The sequence below is a fragment of the Podarcis filfolensis genome (genome assembly GCF_964270895.1).
Source record: "Podarcis filfolensis genome assembly, chromosome: 16".
In the NCBI taxonomy this organism is placed as follows: domain Eukaryota; kingdom Metazoa; phylum Chordata; class Lepidosauria; order Squamata; family Lacertidae; genus Podarcis; species Podarcis filfolensis.
Window position 1 is genome coordinate 10,712,162 of NC_139620.1, and position 14,181 is coordinate 10,726,342.

At 48.2% G+C, this 14,181-nt stretch overlaps 1 protein-coding gene across 1 annotated transcript; it reads left to right on the top strand.

Moving 5' to 3' along the window:
* On the top strand, window positions 1–13,670 carry TOMM40L (translocase of outer mitochondrial membrane 40 like). Its single transcript, XM_083591523.1, has 9 exons — window positions 1–734; window positions 2,479–2,546; window positions 3,729–3,821; window positions 4,686–4,787; window positions 6,223–6,328; window positions 9,376–9,498; window positions 10,918–10,994; window positions 11,086–11,188; window positions 12,876–13,670. Exons 1-9 carry the CDS (start codon window positions 629–631, stop codon window positions 13,013–13,015), a joined length of 918 nt encoding a protein of 305 aa, XP_083447649.1. The 5' UTR covers window positions 1–628; the 3' UTR covers window positions 13,016–13,670.
* Window positions 13,671–14,181: the final 511 nt, after the last annotated feature.

A 14,181-nucleotide genomic window follows, 5' to 3' on the forward strand; every position in this document is an offset into this window, starting at 1 on the left:
AATCGCTTCCTGGAAGAGGGCGGGTGGGGTCAAGGGGGCCCAAGATGGCTGCCCCCATCAAGATCACAGAGTGGGTTTCTTCCTAGAGTCTAGTTTCTGGCTGATGCCCCTTATTTCCCCACCACCACAAGCTTCCCCCCGCTTTTTGCCAGGACGCTGCCTGCTGTTTTGTGTGCGTGTATGTGCCCAGTTATCCGAGCTTCTCCTTCTGTGCATGTTCCAGATCTTGCTTTAGAAGCCTCTCGTGAGCATCCAAAACATGCACTGACAGGTTTCCCCCTGCTCAGAACCCTCATATCCTTTGTCTTCCTTTGCAAACCCCGCAAACCAGGTCCCGCTTTATGTGGCTGACCTGGCAAGCTTCTTGTGAAACTTCGTTAACTCGTTGGCAATAAATATCCGAAGAAGCGAGTTGTCCTGGGATGTTGGGAGTGGTTATCATGGCTGCGGCTGCTGGTGTTAAAGCGCTCCTCCGCTTAAAACCTGGCGTTACTGTAGTTTTTTCTTTAAACTGAGAGGCAGGAAGTGGGACGCAAGAGTTTGTATAAATAGATTTCTACCTTAAAAAGCAAATGAACGCCAAACCAATGGGCCAAAGCTAAGCTTCTTAGCCTGGTTCTAGAGGGCCATGGGGAACATGCTGTCCCCTCTGCCTGGGCTGCGCAGGGGGTCGCATCGGAAGGAGCCGCTTGCTAACCCGGGCAGCTTCGATGAGCTCCATCGGAAATGCAAAGGTAAGCCGTCGTTTGCTCTTCCTCCTCATCCCTCCTCAAAGCTCTCACCTTTCTCACGAAGCCTTTGGTGCAGGCAGCCCCCTAGTCCTCATGACGGTCTAATGCTAGGGCGGGGAACCTCGGGGCTGGGGGCAAGTGCTGCCCTCCAGGCTGCTCTGTTTGGCCCTCGGACTTCTCTGCTGGCCCTCACCCTGCTCTACACCCTCCCTGAGTAGTTTTGTGTGGCTGCGGAAGGGCCATAGCTCTGTAGGTGGAGCATCTGCTTTGCATGAAGGAGACTCCTGGTTCAGTCCCTGGCATCTCCAGTTAAAAAGGACCAGTAGGGGAGAGGAAAGGAAAGACCCATCATAAGACCCCAGAGAGCTGCTGCCAGTCAGAGCAGGAGTCGCTGCACACTTCCAGACCCCAAGAAGCTTTCCCTGTTGCCCGCATGATCTCCCTCTTCATTCCTTCCCCGCAGCTGAAATTCATGAGAAATTCATTCATACCGAACCACAAGGATCACAATGACTACTTATAAGGAAGATTCCTTATAAGGCAGCTTCCTCCCTTTGAAGGTGACTCGGAAACTACAACTAATCCAGAATGCTGCAGCTAGACTGGTGACTGGGAGCAGCCACTGGGACCACATAACACCGGTCCTGAAAGAACTATAATGACTCCCAGTTTGTTTCCAAGCACAATTCAAAGTGTTGGTACAGAACTTTAAAGACCTAAACAGCCTCAGCCCAGTATACCTGAAGGAGCATCTTCACCCCCATCGTTCTGCCTGGACACTGAGGTCCAGCTCCGAGGAGCTTCTGGTGGTTCCCTCACTGTGAGAAGTGTGGTTACGGGGAACCAGGCAGAGGGCCTTCTCGGTAGTTGTGCTTGCCCTGTGGAACGCCCTCCCATCAGATGTCAAGGAAATAAATACTATCTGACTTTTAAAAGACATCTGAAGGCAGCCCTTTATAGGGAAGGTTTTTTTTTTCTTATAATGTTTTGTATATACAGTGGTACCTCGGGTTAAGTACTTAATTCATTCCGGAGGTCCGTTCTTAATCTGAAACTGTTCTTAACCTGAAGCACCACTTTAGCTAATGGGGCCTCCCGCTGCCGCTGCGCCGCCGGAGCACAATTTCTGTTCTCATCCTGAAGCAAAGTTCTTAACCCAAGGTACAATTTCTGGGTTAGCAGAGTCTGTAACCTGAAGTGTATGTAACCTGAAGCGTATGTAACCTGAAGCGTATGTAACCTGAGGTAACACTGTATGCTGGAAGCCACCCAGAGTGGCTGATGCAACCCAGTCAGATGGGCAGGGTACTACTACTACTACTAATAGTAATAATCCTCTAGAAATGTGTCCTTGAGCTATGATCATTCCTCTTGCTTGCTGGGTGGAGGTTGGAGAGATATGTGCATGCAGAAACCTCTCACTTTCTGTGGCTGCAAAACAATTTTGCCTTTGGACAATCAACTAACTTCTCCATGTGCTCACACACACTTCTATCGGCATGTAGGAGGCATAAAGGGAGTTCAAGGATGCATTCCAGTCAGGCAAAAACACTCAAGGAGGGGGTGAAGCAGGACTCAAGAGGGGTGTGGCCTGGGGAGAGAGCCAAGGGCCAGGTAGAGAGGATTGGAGGGCCGCATCTGGCCCTTGGGGCTGAAGTTCTCCATCTCTGGTCTAGAATTTCCTGGATTATTCATATTCTTCATTTTGTAAGCTTAAATACTGCATCTGTCTCTACTTCTGTTCCAGAAGTCTTCCCCCAGCAGACAGAAGGAGTCAAGCTTATCATTAATAAATCCCTCACCAGCCATTTTCAGGTGCGTACCCTTGCCGCTATTAATCATGCTGGTTATTTTTAGTCATATAAAGTGGAGAAATGGGTCCGGCTCCCAGGGGAAGCGCTGTGGTGCAGCGGAACAGCGTCTGGTTTGCAGGCAAAAGGGGGAAGCGGGAAATACTGTTCAATATTTACCATATTGCTCCCTGTAAGGTGTAAGGGGAGGGGTAGTGCCTCTGGGGGGGGAACACACAAGCCATGCTCTTTCTGGGGCAGTTTTTGTCCACCTTTGGTCCCCAGCCTGCACTCAAATCTTACCTGTGGCTCCCAGAAGCTGTCAGCATGCGACAGCAGCCACACCCTGGCAACTAAAGCAAGTGAGGGGAGCCGATGGGTTTCAAATCCTCAATGTGTTAGGGGCTTCCCCTGCATGCGAAGACAGGCTCTGAAGGATTGAATGGACAGGACAAGGAGTTGGTCCAATGGGAGAAGGAAACTTCTGATCCTAAACCTCCACTATTTTTGGGAGAAAAAAAGCGATGGGGTAAACCCTACAGAAATCCGGAATAGCATCCCTAAGATGGTTGGATGGCGCATTGTACGCCTCCCTCCAGCAACTCCTGCAGCCAAGCTGGTGCCAGACATCTTGCTCTGCTTTCCTTTGGACCACATCAGCAAGGCCAAGAGGAGGGTCTTGTTGTCTGGGCAGCCCAGGACCCCCATACACACTGCAGAGACTTGCACCCTGGGAGACCACTTCAGTGCTGCTAATGCAGTGCTTAGACTTCACTTCTGGAGGTCCACTCCATCGTCTCTCGAGACAGATGGATGCCAATAAAAAATATTTCGCCTAGGGATGAATTTCTCAAAGGAATTCTCCAGAGAGTTTCTTTTTGGAATAATAGGAGGGGGGGGGATCTGTTTTTTGCTGATGGGTGGGGATCTATACACTCCATATAAGGTTTCTATGTTTGCCTTTGTAACCCAACGAATCAGATAACATTTTACTGTATAACAGGTTCTGTGTGCTAGGACCACCTATGCTAAAACATACTTCTGTGCTACCTGTATTTTTGTGCTGACCAACGGTGGCACCCAGTCTTACAGATCCCAGAGCTCCCAAACCTGGAGTATGAGCTGTCTGCTGGATCATGGTGTTCATTTCTCAAAGACGATAAGACTCTCTTCCATCAACAGAGTGCATCTTTTTTCCTTCTTCCAGGTGACCCATACTATTCACATGAGCACAATTGGACAATCAAGCTATCATCTCAATACAACGTATGTGGGAGACCAGCAGTTGAGCCCCACGGAAGTGAGCAAAGCATTTTTTTTTTCCTGGGGGGTGGGGTTGTGACAAGTGGGGAAAGAGCTGAAAACAGCAACATGGTTCTAGATATGTGGTCTTAGGGGGCTTGTGAAAAGGGTTAATAAAAGTTTATTTTAAAAAATGATCTAGGAGTTGGAGCAACTCCCTGTGAGGAAAGATGACAAAATTTGGGGCTTTTTCCTGATTTAGAGGAATCTTTTGCCCAAGGTGGAACTTGAAATCAGGCTCATTCCTTGAAGCCACAGGTTGCCCAGTCCCCCAATTTTATATTTAATTATTATTTGCTGGTGTTTTGAGAATTAATTTTATTGTGTGCTATTATATTCTAATCAATTATTGAATATTACTTTAGAAGTTATGTTTCATTATGACTTCCTGTATTGGATCAGATTACTATAAGGTGTGTATATTTTGTTGCTGTAAGCCTCCTTGTGTTTCGAAAGGCAATATACAAGTTAAAAGTGAAATAAATATGTTCTACCCAAAATTCCCATTGCCTCAAAGAAAAAGCTGCATCTCTTTTCTTCCTTCCATCCTGCTTAGTCACCCCCTCTGCAGAGGCAGAGATGCTTCCAGAATGATACCTGGCATGCACATTTGCTCGCCCCGACGCCATCTTGAATAAGGTGGAAGGGGAAAATGGCAGCATCTATGCACCATCTGCTCTCTTGAGCATGGGTTCCTAACTCATTCAGTCTTCCTTCCTTTGAATGCCAGTTGCTGGAGCACACAGGTGGAGAGACTGTTCTCTAGCTCAGGTGCTGCTTTGGTGCTAAATTTCAGTGCTCGGCCACGGCGAGACGAGATGGGCCATTGGGTCTCCTTACCTTCTCCCTGCTTCCATCATAGGCCTTCCCAACGCTCATTGGAGACATTAATAATGCTGGGAGCCTCAACGCTCAGGTGCTCCACCTACTGGCTGAGCGGATACGGACAAAAGCTGTATTCCAGGTAAAAACTACACAGGGAGTGTTTGGGTCAGAGGCCAATGGGCTTGAAGGCAGGATCTTAAGGCTTTCGGTATTGCCAGGCTGAAAACTCGTCAGCGTATATTTTTTTGAGTGTTTGATGGCAAGCAACAGGCCTATGCAACGGTTAATTTTAAAAAAAACCATCCTATCTCCCCCCCAGGGACGCGGGTGGCGCTGTGGGTTAAACCACAGAGCCTAGGACTTGCTGATCGGAAGGTCGGTGGTTTGAATCCCCGTGACAGGGTGAGCTCCCGTTGCTCGGTCCCAGCTCCTGCCAACCTAGCAGTTCAAAAGCACGTCAAAGTGCAAGTAGATAAATAGGTACCACTCCGGCAGGAAGGTAAACGGCGTTTCGGTGCGCTGCTCTGGTTCTCCAGAAGCGGCTTAGTCATGCTGGCCACATGACCCGGAAGCTGTACGCCGGCTCCCTCGGCCAATAAAGCGAGATGAGCGCCGCAACCCCAGAGTCGGCCACGACTGGACCTAATGGTCAGGGGTCCCTTTACCTTTTTATCTCCCCCCCACCCTGTTTTTAATGGCGTTTTACACTATGTATATTGTTTATGAATTGGTAGTACGCAAATATTTTTCTAAATAAAAATGAATCCTAAATAAGGAAAGAAAGAGGTAGCATCTCACACGCCTGTGAGGCTTTGTCACGTTAACAACGGCATCCTGTCTGAGAGGTGGAAGAGGCTGTAAATCAGGGGACTGAGAACCTGGGGCCCTCCAGATATTGTGGATTGGGATTGATGGGAATCGGAGCGCAGCAGCATTTGGCTGGTACCTGTTGGGGCTGGTAGGGCGGAAGCCATGGAGCCCAACAGTGGGTGGCGCCAGAGCTAAAGACAGACAGAGTCAAATAATTCTAGTTTTGCCATCACCCTCTTGTCTGCTGTTGAGTTCTGTAAGTGGCAACACTGAGACTAAGGAGAGGGGAAGCTGGCAGGCCATACAGTGGTACCTCGGGTTACAGACGCTTCAGGTTACAGACTCTGCTAACCCAGAAATAGTACCCCGGGTTAAGAACTTTGCTTCAGGATGAGAACAGAAAGGCGCAGCAACAGCAGGAGGCCCCATTAGCTAAAGTGGTGCTTCAGGTTAAGAACAGTTTCAGGTTAAGAACGGACCTCTGGAACGAATTAAGTACATAACCAGAGGTACCACTGTACTGTCACCTCCTGGACTGGTGGTTGGTAAGGCAGGCAGGTGGGAGCTGGGGGGGGGACGGGACAGACGAGATGGGTGGGACAGTGCCCCATTTGCCCTAATGGACCAGTCTTTGCTAACATGTGGTCCCCCTACAGCCCCTTGGGAGCTTTTGCATCTCTGAGAACTAGGCTGTAAACTCGTTTTGAGTAAAAGTCCATGCCCAACCCTGTTCCCGCCCCCCCCCCAACTTTTTTGTGTTCCAGACTCAGCAGTCCAAATTCCTGACTTGGCAGTTTGATACCGAGTACCGAGGAGATGACTACACGGCCACCCTGACGCTGGGCAACCCTGACTTGATCAGCGAGTCGAGTGAGTGAGTGCCCGGCTGCCATCTTGGCAATCTTTGGCAATTGCCGCAGGCTTGTTTGCATCCTGCCTGCCCCTCTCTGGGGAAAAAAATATCTTAGTTCTTTGGTTGGCAGCTTGTCCAGGAAAATATACACATGTGCATAGATAGATACAGGCAACTCTCCGTTTATGCGGTGGTTACGTTTTGAAGCATCACACATTTAAGTGAAATCACATGTATTGGGAACACAATTGGAAAAAGCCTGCAAGCCCCGTAGTTGCTGTGTCCCAGCCTCCTTCCTCAGACTCCCAGCTCTCCATGGGCCTCAATGGTCAGTGCAAAGGCTCATGGGATTGCGCTTGCAAAGGCTTGTGGGATTGCTAGGCGCTGTTTTTGAGCCATTTTGGGGCTCTTTTGGGGGCCGTTTTTGCCCCTTCCGGGTTCGCGCAATGCACATGTTTGTGGTCACGTGTGCCTTGAATGTGCACAAATGGAGAGTTGCCTGTACAAATGTAGAGAGCAGGCAGAGAGAGAGAGGCTGACATAATGGGGAGTGAGGCAGGCAGGCAGTGAGAGAGAGCCAGACTCTGAATGAATGGAGAATAAATAGGACACAATGCAGGGTTTCCCAAATGTGCGTCTCCAGCTGTTTTTGGACTACAATTCCCATTATCCCAACCTTGCACGGCCACTGGTCAGGGATGATGGGAACTGTAGTCCAAAGACAGCTGGAGACCCTAGTTTGGGAAACCCTGGTGTAGTGGTTAAGAGTGTTGGACTAAGACCTGGGAGGTCAGGGTTTGAATCCCCATTGGGCACGGAGCTCACTTACGAAACGATAATCTTTCTTGTCATTGTCCCATACAGAACAATGAAATTGAAAACGAAATTGAAAAAAATTTACACCAGACATTCAAAAACCAACAAGCCTGCTATCCCAACTATCCCAGCCTGGTTAGCCCCTAAAAACTCTGATACCCCATAATTGAGTACAATATGCTCACATAGAGACTACCTTACACTGCCTTTAAAACCAAAATCGCATTTGGATAGAAACTGTTTCTCAGGTGGCTAGTCCTAGTCTTGTAGGTCACCTTGGACCAGTCAGTGTCTTTCAGCCTAACTTACCTCACAGGGGCTGTTGTGAGGTTAAGATGGGAAAAAGAGAACCATGTAAACCACCTTGGAGGAAAAGGTGGTAAATAAATGTAGTTAAAAAAAGAAAGAAAAGACATTTGGAGGCCTAGAATGGGAGGGAGCCCCCAAGACCACTGTTTCCCTCAAACGACCACTAGAGGGGGCGACTCTCCCACAGCTGCTGTGTTGCTTAGCAACCAACCCTAGAGAAGGATGGAGTTTCTACCATGTAATGTAGGGCCTGCTAGACAGTGAGAAGCCCTATGTCACCTGGTGGCAGCTTCTAACATGGGGCAAGAACATCATGGCTTCTTTGTGGCCTACAGTGATGCCTGGAGAGGGGTGGAGTAGCAGCCTAGCAGTTGCCCCCCTGGGTGGGACAAATTTGCTTCCGTCCTCAACTCCTGACTAGTGTGTTATTTTATTTCTTTATTGAATTCTTGTCCCACTCTTCCTCTCCCAAGGAGCCGAGGCAAACGGATTTGCACAATTTTAAAATGGATTAATATTCTACAGCCTTTTGAATTCATCTGTGGGAATGGTGGAGGTTATTGTTTCGCTGTCTTGTTTTACTTATTTTTCATGTTTTTATCCTGTTTTTGCTCTGTGAACCGCCCTGAGATCTTAATGAGGATATAGAGCTAATAAATAAATCTAATAAACAAATAAAAACAAAGATCAAGCAAAAACATCCTGGAAGAAAGTAAAACGTTCTTAAAAACAGCAACAGTTGAAAACCTCTCAAAGCAGTTCCAGGTAAAAGCATTCTAAAAGCAGCCACAATTAAAAACATCTTCTTAAGTTTCCATTAAATTTCAGCATGGCTGTTTGTAGCTTTTTGAATACTGGGTGTGGGAACAGGGAAATTGCCCTGGAACACTTGGATAAACTACTGAACGTTGTTGAAGGTCGTTTCATTAAGGGACAGACATGAACTGGAATTAGATTCCTTTTCGGACATGTTGAACTTGAACTAGGTCCTTTTTAAAACGAACTTCCCAGGCTCTGCTCAAAACTCTGCCCAGGCCACAGCCTTCCCTGGCCCTGCTGTCCTCTCACCCAGGTGTTTTTGCCTAGCTAGATCATGCCCTTGAACTCTGATAATGCCTCTTGGCTTGCCTGGGTGGAGGAGATAGAGAGGTGTTTAGAAGGTTGCCTGCTGTGCAAAGTACAAATTTGCATGCATTGCTTTGTCTACTTTGGCCTCTGGCCTGCCTGTCGCTGGCATGTGACAGCTCTTGGGAGGTTGCCTTTGGACTAGAAAAAGTTCCCTCTGTCCGTGCTGATGGACCAAAGTTGGTGTGACCTATAGAGCAGGCATGCAGAACCTTTGGTGCTGGACTACAACTCCCATCAGCCCCAGCTTCTTTTTCAACCCTGCTCACAGTAAAATACTTTTTTTCTTAATTTATAATACTTTCCCATCCATTGCTATTTCCATTGACTCTGCAAAAAGAAAAGCTACATCAAAGAAACTGCCCACTGTCTTTGATGACCCAAGATGCCTGCCTGGGTGTGTACGTGACTTGTCAAGAAAGAGAAATGGAACAGGGATACAGAGGTGTGGATTGATCAAGAATCATATCAAAATAGTTTAAACCCAGTCAACGCAATGCTTTCATTGCTGACACAGATGGCTTACTCTATATTTGTTATAATTCCTCATAGCAATCCCACCTGATCACTACATCAGGCCACAGGTCCATCTAGCTCCATACTGCCTGCACTGACTGGCAGTGGCTCTCCAGGGTTCCAGGCAGTGATTTCTCCCAGTGCTTCTCTACCTGGAGATCCTGGGGATTGAACCTGTACACAAGGCAGATGTGCTACCACTAAGCCACAGCTCTTCTCCAAAGGGTGTTGGTTATTTTGCAGCTGCATGCAAGTCTTCTTTGGGGGGACACACTGACTTGCTCTTCCTTCGTTGCAGTCATTGTCGTGGCACACTTCCTGCAGAGCATCACTTCGCGGTTAGTCCTTGGCGGGGAAATGGTGTACCACCGGCGGCCGGGGGAAGAAGGGGCCATCGTCACGCTTGCTGGGAAGTACACAGGTTGGTTACCTTTTGCTGAAGGTTTGGGGTGTGTCTCGAGGGGCAGGCGCTGGTCCCCCACATACTTGGCCTCCATTTTCCCTCATGGTTCTTCAAAGAGCAGCTTCTTGATATTGCTGATTCGGCATCAGATGCGATCAGCATGAAAAACCTTCAGCTCTCCAGGTGTTGCTGAACTACAGCACCCATCATCCCTGGTCCTTGGCCATGCTGACTGGGGCTGATGGGAGTTGTAGTCCAACAGACATCGGGATAGCTAAAGTTTCCCCACACCTGAACAAGAGCACACAGAGCTGATTGAAACACTTGCAGAAAGGCTCATTTCTCAGTTGCCCTCAGACTTTCCTGTTTTGGGATGTGGCAGGAAGAAGTCTGCATGTCCAAATGCTTCTCTGTGTCAGAGGCTTAGTATCAAGGGCAGAATCAGTTTATGGCTGCTAAATTTCTCCCTTCTTCCCTTGCGTCTGGGAGATACAGTGGTACCTTGAGTTAAGAACTTAATTCGTTCTGGAGGTCCGTTATTAACCTGAAACCATTCTTAACCTGAGGTACCACTTTAGCAAATGGGGCCTCCCACTGCCACTGCGCCACTGCCGCCCAATTTCTGTTCTCATCCTGAAGCAAAGTTCTTAACCCGAGGTACTATTTCTGGGTTGGCGGAGTCTGTAACCTGAAGCATCTATAACCCGAGGTACCACTGTACTGTGAATAATCTAGCTTCACACACACACACACACATGAGAGCAGGGATGAAGAAACCTGTGGCCTCCCAGGTGATGGCCACATACACACCATACCTTTAAAATGCTTTTGTACCTCTTCCAAACAGTCATGTTTAATTACTGGCACCCAAAGAATCTTGGGAACTGTAGTTCGTTAAGGGAGCTGAAAGTCATTAGGCTATCTCCCAGTTCCCCTCACAGAGCCATAAATCCCAGGATAGCTTAATAATCAACTCCTCTTCCCAGGGAATTCTGGGATGTAGCTCTGTGAGGGGAACACCGGGGGGGGGGGGCGGGGATCTCCTAACAATTCTCAGCACCCTTAATGAAATGAATGTGTTTTACTTTCTGAAGGAAGGTGGGAGGAGAGGCAAGGAAAAAGATCTACCCTCCCTCCTTTTTTTCTAAGGATTCTACTCTCCCTTCCTCAAAACAGCAGCAGATATTTTGGTTTCCCTGGAAAACTGTATAATGGTTCAAGTGGACTCTTGTAGCCAGGAAAGCTGCGTCAAGAAGTGTCTGCATAGTCTAACACACACTCTTAGCCAAGAATAGAGACAGGATAGAGGTGTTGTTACAAAGATGTCATTAAGCCACACAAATCTGCCCCTCCACCCCCCCAAAAAACCCTCATTGGGGTCCATGAATTTCAATGTGTTCCTTTGTGCTGTGTGTATTTCCCCCCTTTTTTCTGTAGCCCTCAAATGGATAGCCACCCTGAACCTTGGCTATGGCGGGGCTCACGCCAGCTATTATCACCGTGCCAATGACCAGGTGAGTCAAAAAGGAGTTTCTTTTGCGCCCCTGCCCATTGCCCACTTTTTCTTTGGCCAAGTCTGACCTCTTGATTTCTCCCCCTCAACAGATCCAGGTCGGGGTAGAATTTGAGGCCAACACTCGGCTGCAAGACACGAGCTTTGCCTTTGGATATCAACTCATGCTGCCACAGGCCAACATGGTTTTCAGAGGTGAGCGAGGGGCTGGGACCCCCTCCCTGTGCAAGGCCAGAGTGTGATCAAATGCCTGAACCTTCCTGCCACAGGCCCTGCTTCCCATAAACCCTTCCTTCATTCGCCATTGCCTCTCTTCCTGTGACAGGATAGTACGCACCCCGGAAATGATCTATTTCAGCTTCTGCCTTCTGGAAGAAGGTACAGGGTTATAAAGGCCAGGACTAGCCGCCTGAGAAACAGTTTCTATGCAAATGCAATTCTGGTTCTAAATGCAGCATAAGGGGTCTCTATAGTATAGTGTATTTTAAAATGGGGTTTCAGAGTTTTTAGGGGTTTTTGAATGTTTTATATAGTTTTTATGTAGTTTTGTAGTAGTTTTATGTAGTTTTTCAATTTCATTGTTCTGCATGGGACAATGACAATAAAGATATTGTATATCGTATATATCGTATATCGACAGGAAATGAGTTTGGCAGGGATAGGGAACCTGAGTTCCTGTCTGTCATGAGCCCTGTGGAGGTGTCATGGGGGGGATGGGACAGGAACATCCTGAGGAGATGAGGGGAAAAGAGATCAGGAGGTTGCAGCTAGATGATCCCAAGCAGCATGAAGAGGGCAAAATCACCCCTCAAGAAATGTCTGAGTTGGAGGAGAAGGGCTGGTGATTGAGGAAGCCAGGAGCTGAATCCCGGGAATGGTTTAAGCAGATTGTCAGAGAAATGTCCCATCTTGGACGTCTTCCCTGAGTGTGAGGCTCTCCTGAAGCCAAGCTTAGGGGCTCTCAAAGCCATCCAGTGGAGTCTGAGAGAAATTGGCCAGACTTTTAAGAGAGGAGATAAGACTGCATCTCAGCAGCTTGCTTGAGAAGTTCTGGCGGTGGGGAATTGTAAACTGGGTGGCTGCTATTGCCATCTTAACTTGGGGGTCCCCCACTCCCCTGAGGTTCAGGTGGCCTTTACCAGGAGCTGAGTCCCTAATGTGACAGGACCTCCCCCGTGAAGGCCAGCAGAAGTCCACCCTGCTTTCTTTGAGGCACCTTTTAAAAACCATACAGTTCAGACATGGTTCTCTCCCCCTCCCTCCCTCCCTCCCTCCCTCCCTCTGTGTGTGTGTTTTACCAAACCAATCTTTATTGATGTTATAGTGAATAGGGTTGCCATATTTCCAAAATCTCACCAACAACAAAATGATGTTTTTGAACTATTTTTAAGGAAATTCGCCAAAATCAACACTTCCAACACAGGTTGCCTAAGTCTGGATTTTCCCAGACATTGCAGCGATTTCCACCCGGACGCTGTTTCCAAGTGCCATATTCTGGCTATGTCTGGGAAATTCTGGACGTATGGCAACCCCATTGTAGTACAGTGGTACCTCGGGTTAAGTACTTAATTCGTTCCGGAGATCCGTTCTTAACCTGAAACTGTTCTTAACCTGAAGCACTACTTTAGCTAATGGGGCCTCCTGCTGCTGCCGCACCACCGGAGCACGATTTCTGTTCTCATCCTGAAGCAAAGTTCTTAACCCAAGGTACTATTTCTGGGTTAGCGAAGTCTGTAACCTGAAGCGTATGTAACCCGAGGTACCACTGTAATACTATATTTTTCCATAGGGCCCTACTGCCTTATTATCCTTTAAGAAAAAATCAAATTAGTTTGTAAATATTTAAACCTACACAAAATGTGCCCCCTCTTTCCCTTTCTAGGCTTCCTGGACAGTAGCTGGTGTGTGGGGGCTGTCCTGGAGAAGAAGCTCCCCCCTCTGCCCGTCACCCTGGCCTTGGGCGCCTTCCTCAACCACTGGAAGAACCGGTTCCATTGCGGCTTCAGCATCATCGTGGGCTGAGCGCCCTGAGGATCCATCTCTCTCGACTGCGCAAGGCAGTTGGATTTGATTTTGCGAAGCTGCTTGGTCAGAGGGGACCCCCGTTCTGTCCGTGTGTCTGTGTGTTTTGTGTGGGCAGAGCGGGGCACTTCACCACAGACTTCTGCAGTGGGGCAGCAATGATTTGGGGGCCCCAGCATCCTCTCAGCGTGCCTGCATCACAGCCCTGCCTTGAGGAGGTCCACGGATTTTTATTTAATTTTTTTTTGCCTCCAGAAGGACATTTAATGTTATTGGTGTGGCAGGGAGATGTGCTCTCCTCCGAAAACATGACCATGTATTGTTTTCTTCCAGATCGTGCAAGGCATAAACTCCGCGGCAGGTGTTATGGTGTGGGTGATGGGGCAGGGGGCTCGTGGAAGGACAGATGCCTTCATTTGCTGGGGCTTGGAGGATGTCAATAATGGCATTCCCTTGAGGAACTGGGAATCGATGCCATCACTACGTCAGTTCTGGCCCAAAACTCTGAATTTTGAAGAGGGTGGCATGCATGTGGGCATCGTGCCACTCCCCTTGCCTGTGACTGTGACAAGGGCAAGGGCTGTGGCTTCTGTGTAGTGATGGCTTGGAATATACAATTAAAATCATGCTGGGGACATCCCACCCCCCTCAAAAATGTGTGTCTTGTTGGTGCTTATTTGGGGGACCTGCAGGAAGGTTTGCCCGTGATGTACAGTGGTACCTTGGGTTAAGAACTTAATTAGTTCTGGAGGTCCGTTCTTAACCTGAAACTGTTCTTAACCTAAAGCACCACTTTAGCTAATGGGGCCTCCTGCTGCCGCTGCACGATTTCTGTTCTCATCCTGAAGCAAAGTTCTTAACCTGAGGTAATATTTCTGGGTTAGCAGAGTCTGTAACCCGAAGCGTATGTAACCTGAAGCTTATGTAACCCAAGGTACCACTGTACTTTGCCCACCCAGTCCCAGGCAGGAGAAAACTAAGGCATTGCATCCAATATGTTAGCTGACTTCTTCTAAAGCAGGGTTTCCCTAAACTTGGGTCTCCAGCTGTTTTTAGACTATTTTTTAAGACTACTATTCCCATCATCCCTGACCTGTTAGCTAGGGATGATGGGAGTTGTAGTCCAAAAACATTCACATCCTCAAAGCCATTGGATAGGAAACAGA

Bases quoted from the DNA above. Each gene is read 5' to 3' on its own strand.
- TOMM40L (XM_083591523.1), top strand. From the start codon at position 629: ATGGGGAACATGCTGTCCCCTCTGCCTGGGCTGCGCAGGGGGTCGCAT. The intron at 2,547-3,728 runs GTGCGTACCCTT...TCCTTCTTCCAG, and splicing joins CCCTCACCAGCCATTTTCAG to GTGACCCATACTATTCACAT. The intron at 11,189-12,875 runs GTGAGCGAGGGG...TTCCCTTTCTAG, and splicing joins GGCCAACATGGTTTTCAGAG to GCTTCCTGGACAGTAGCTGG.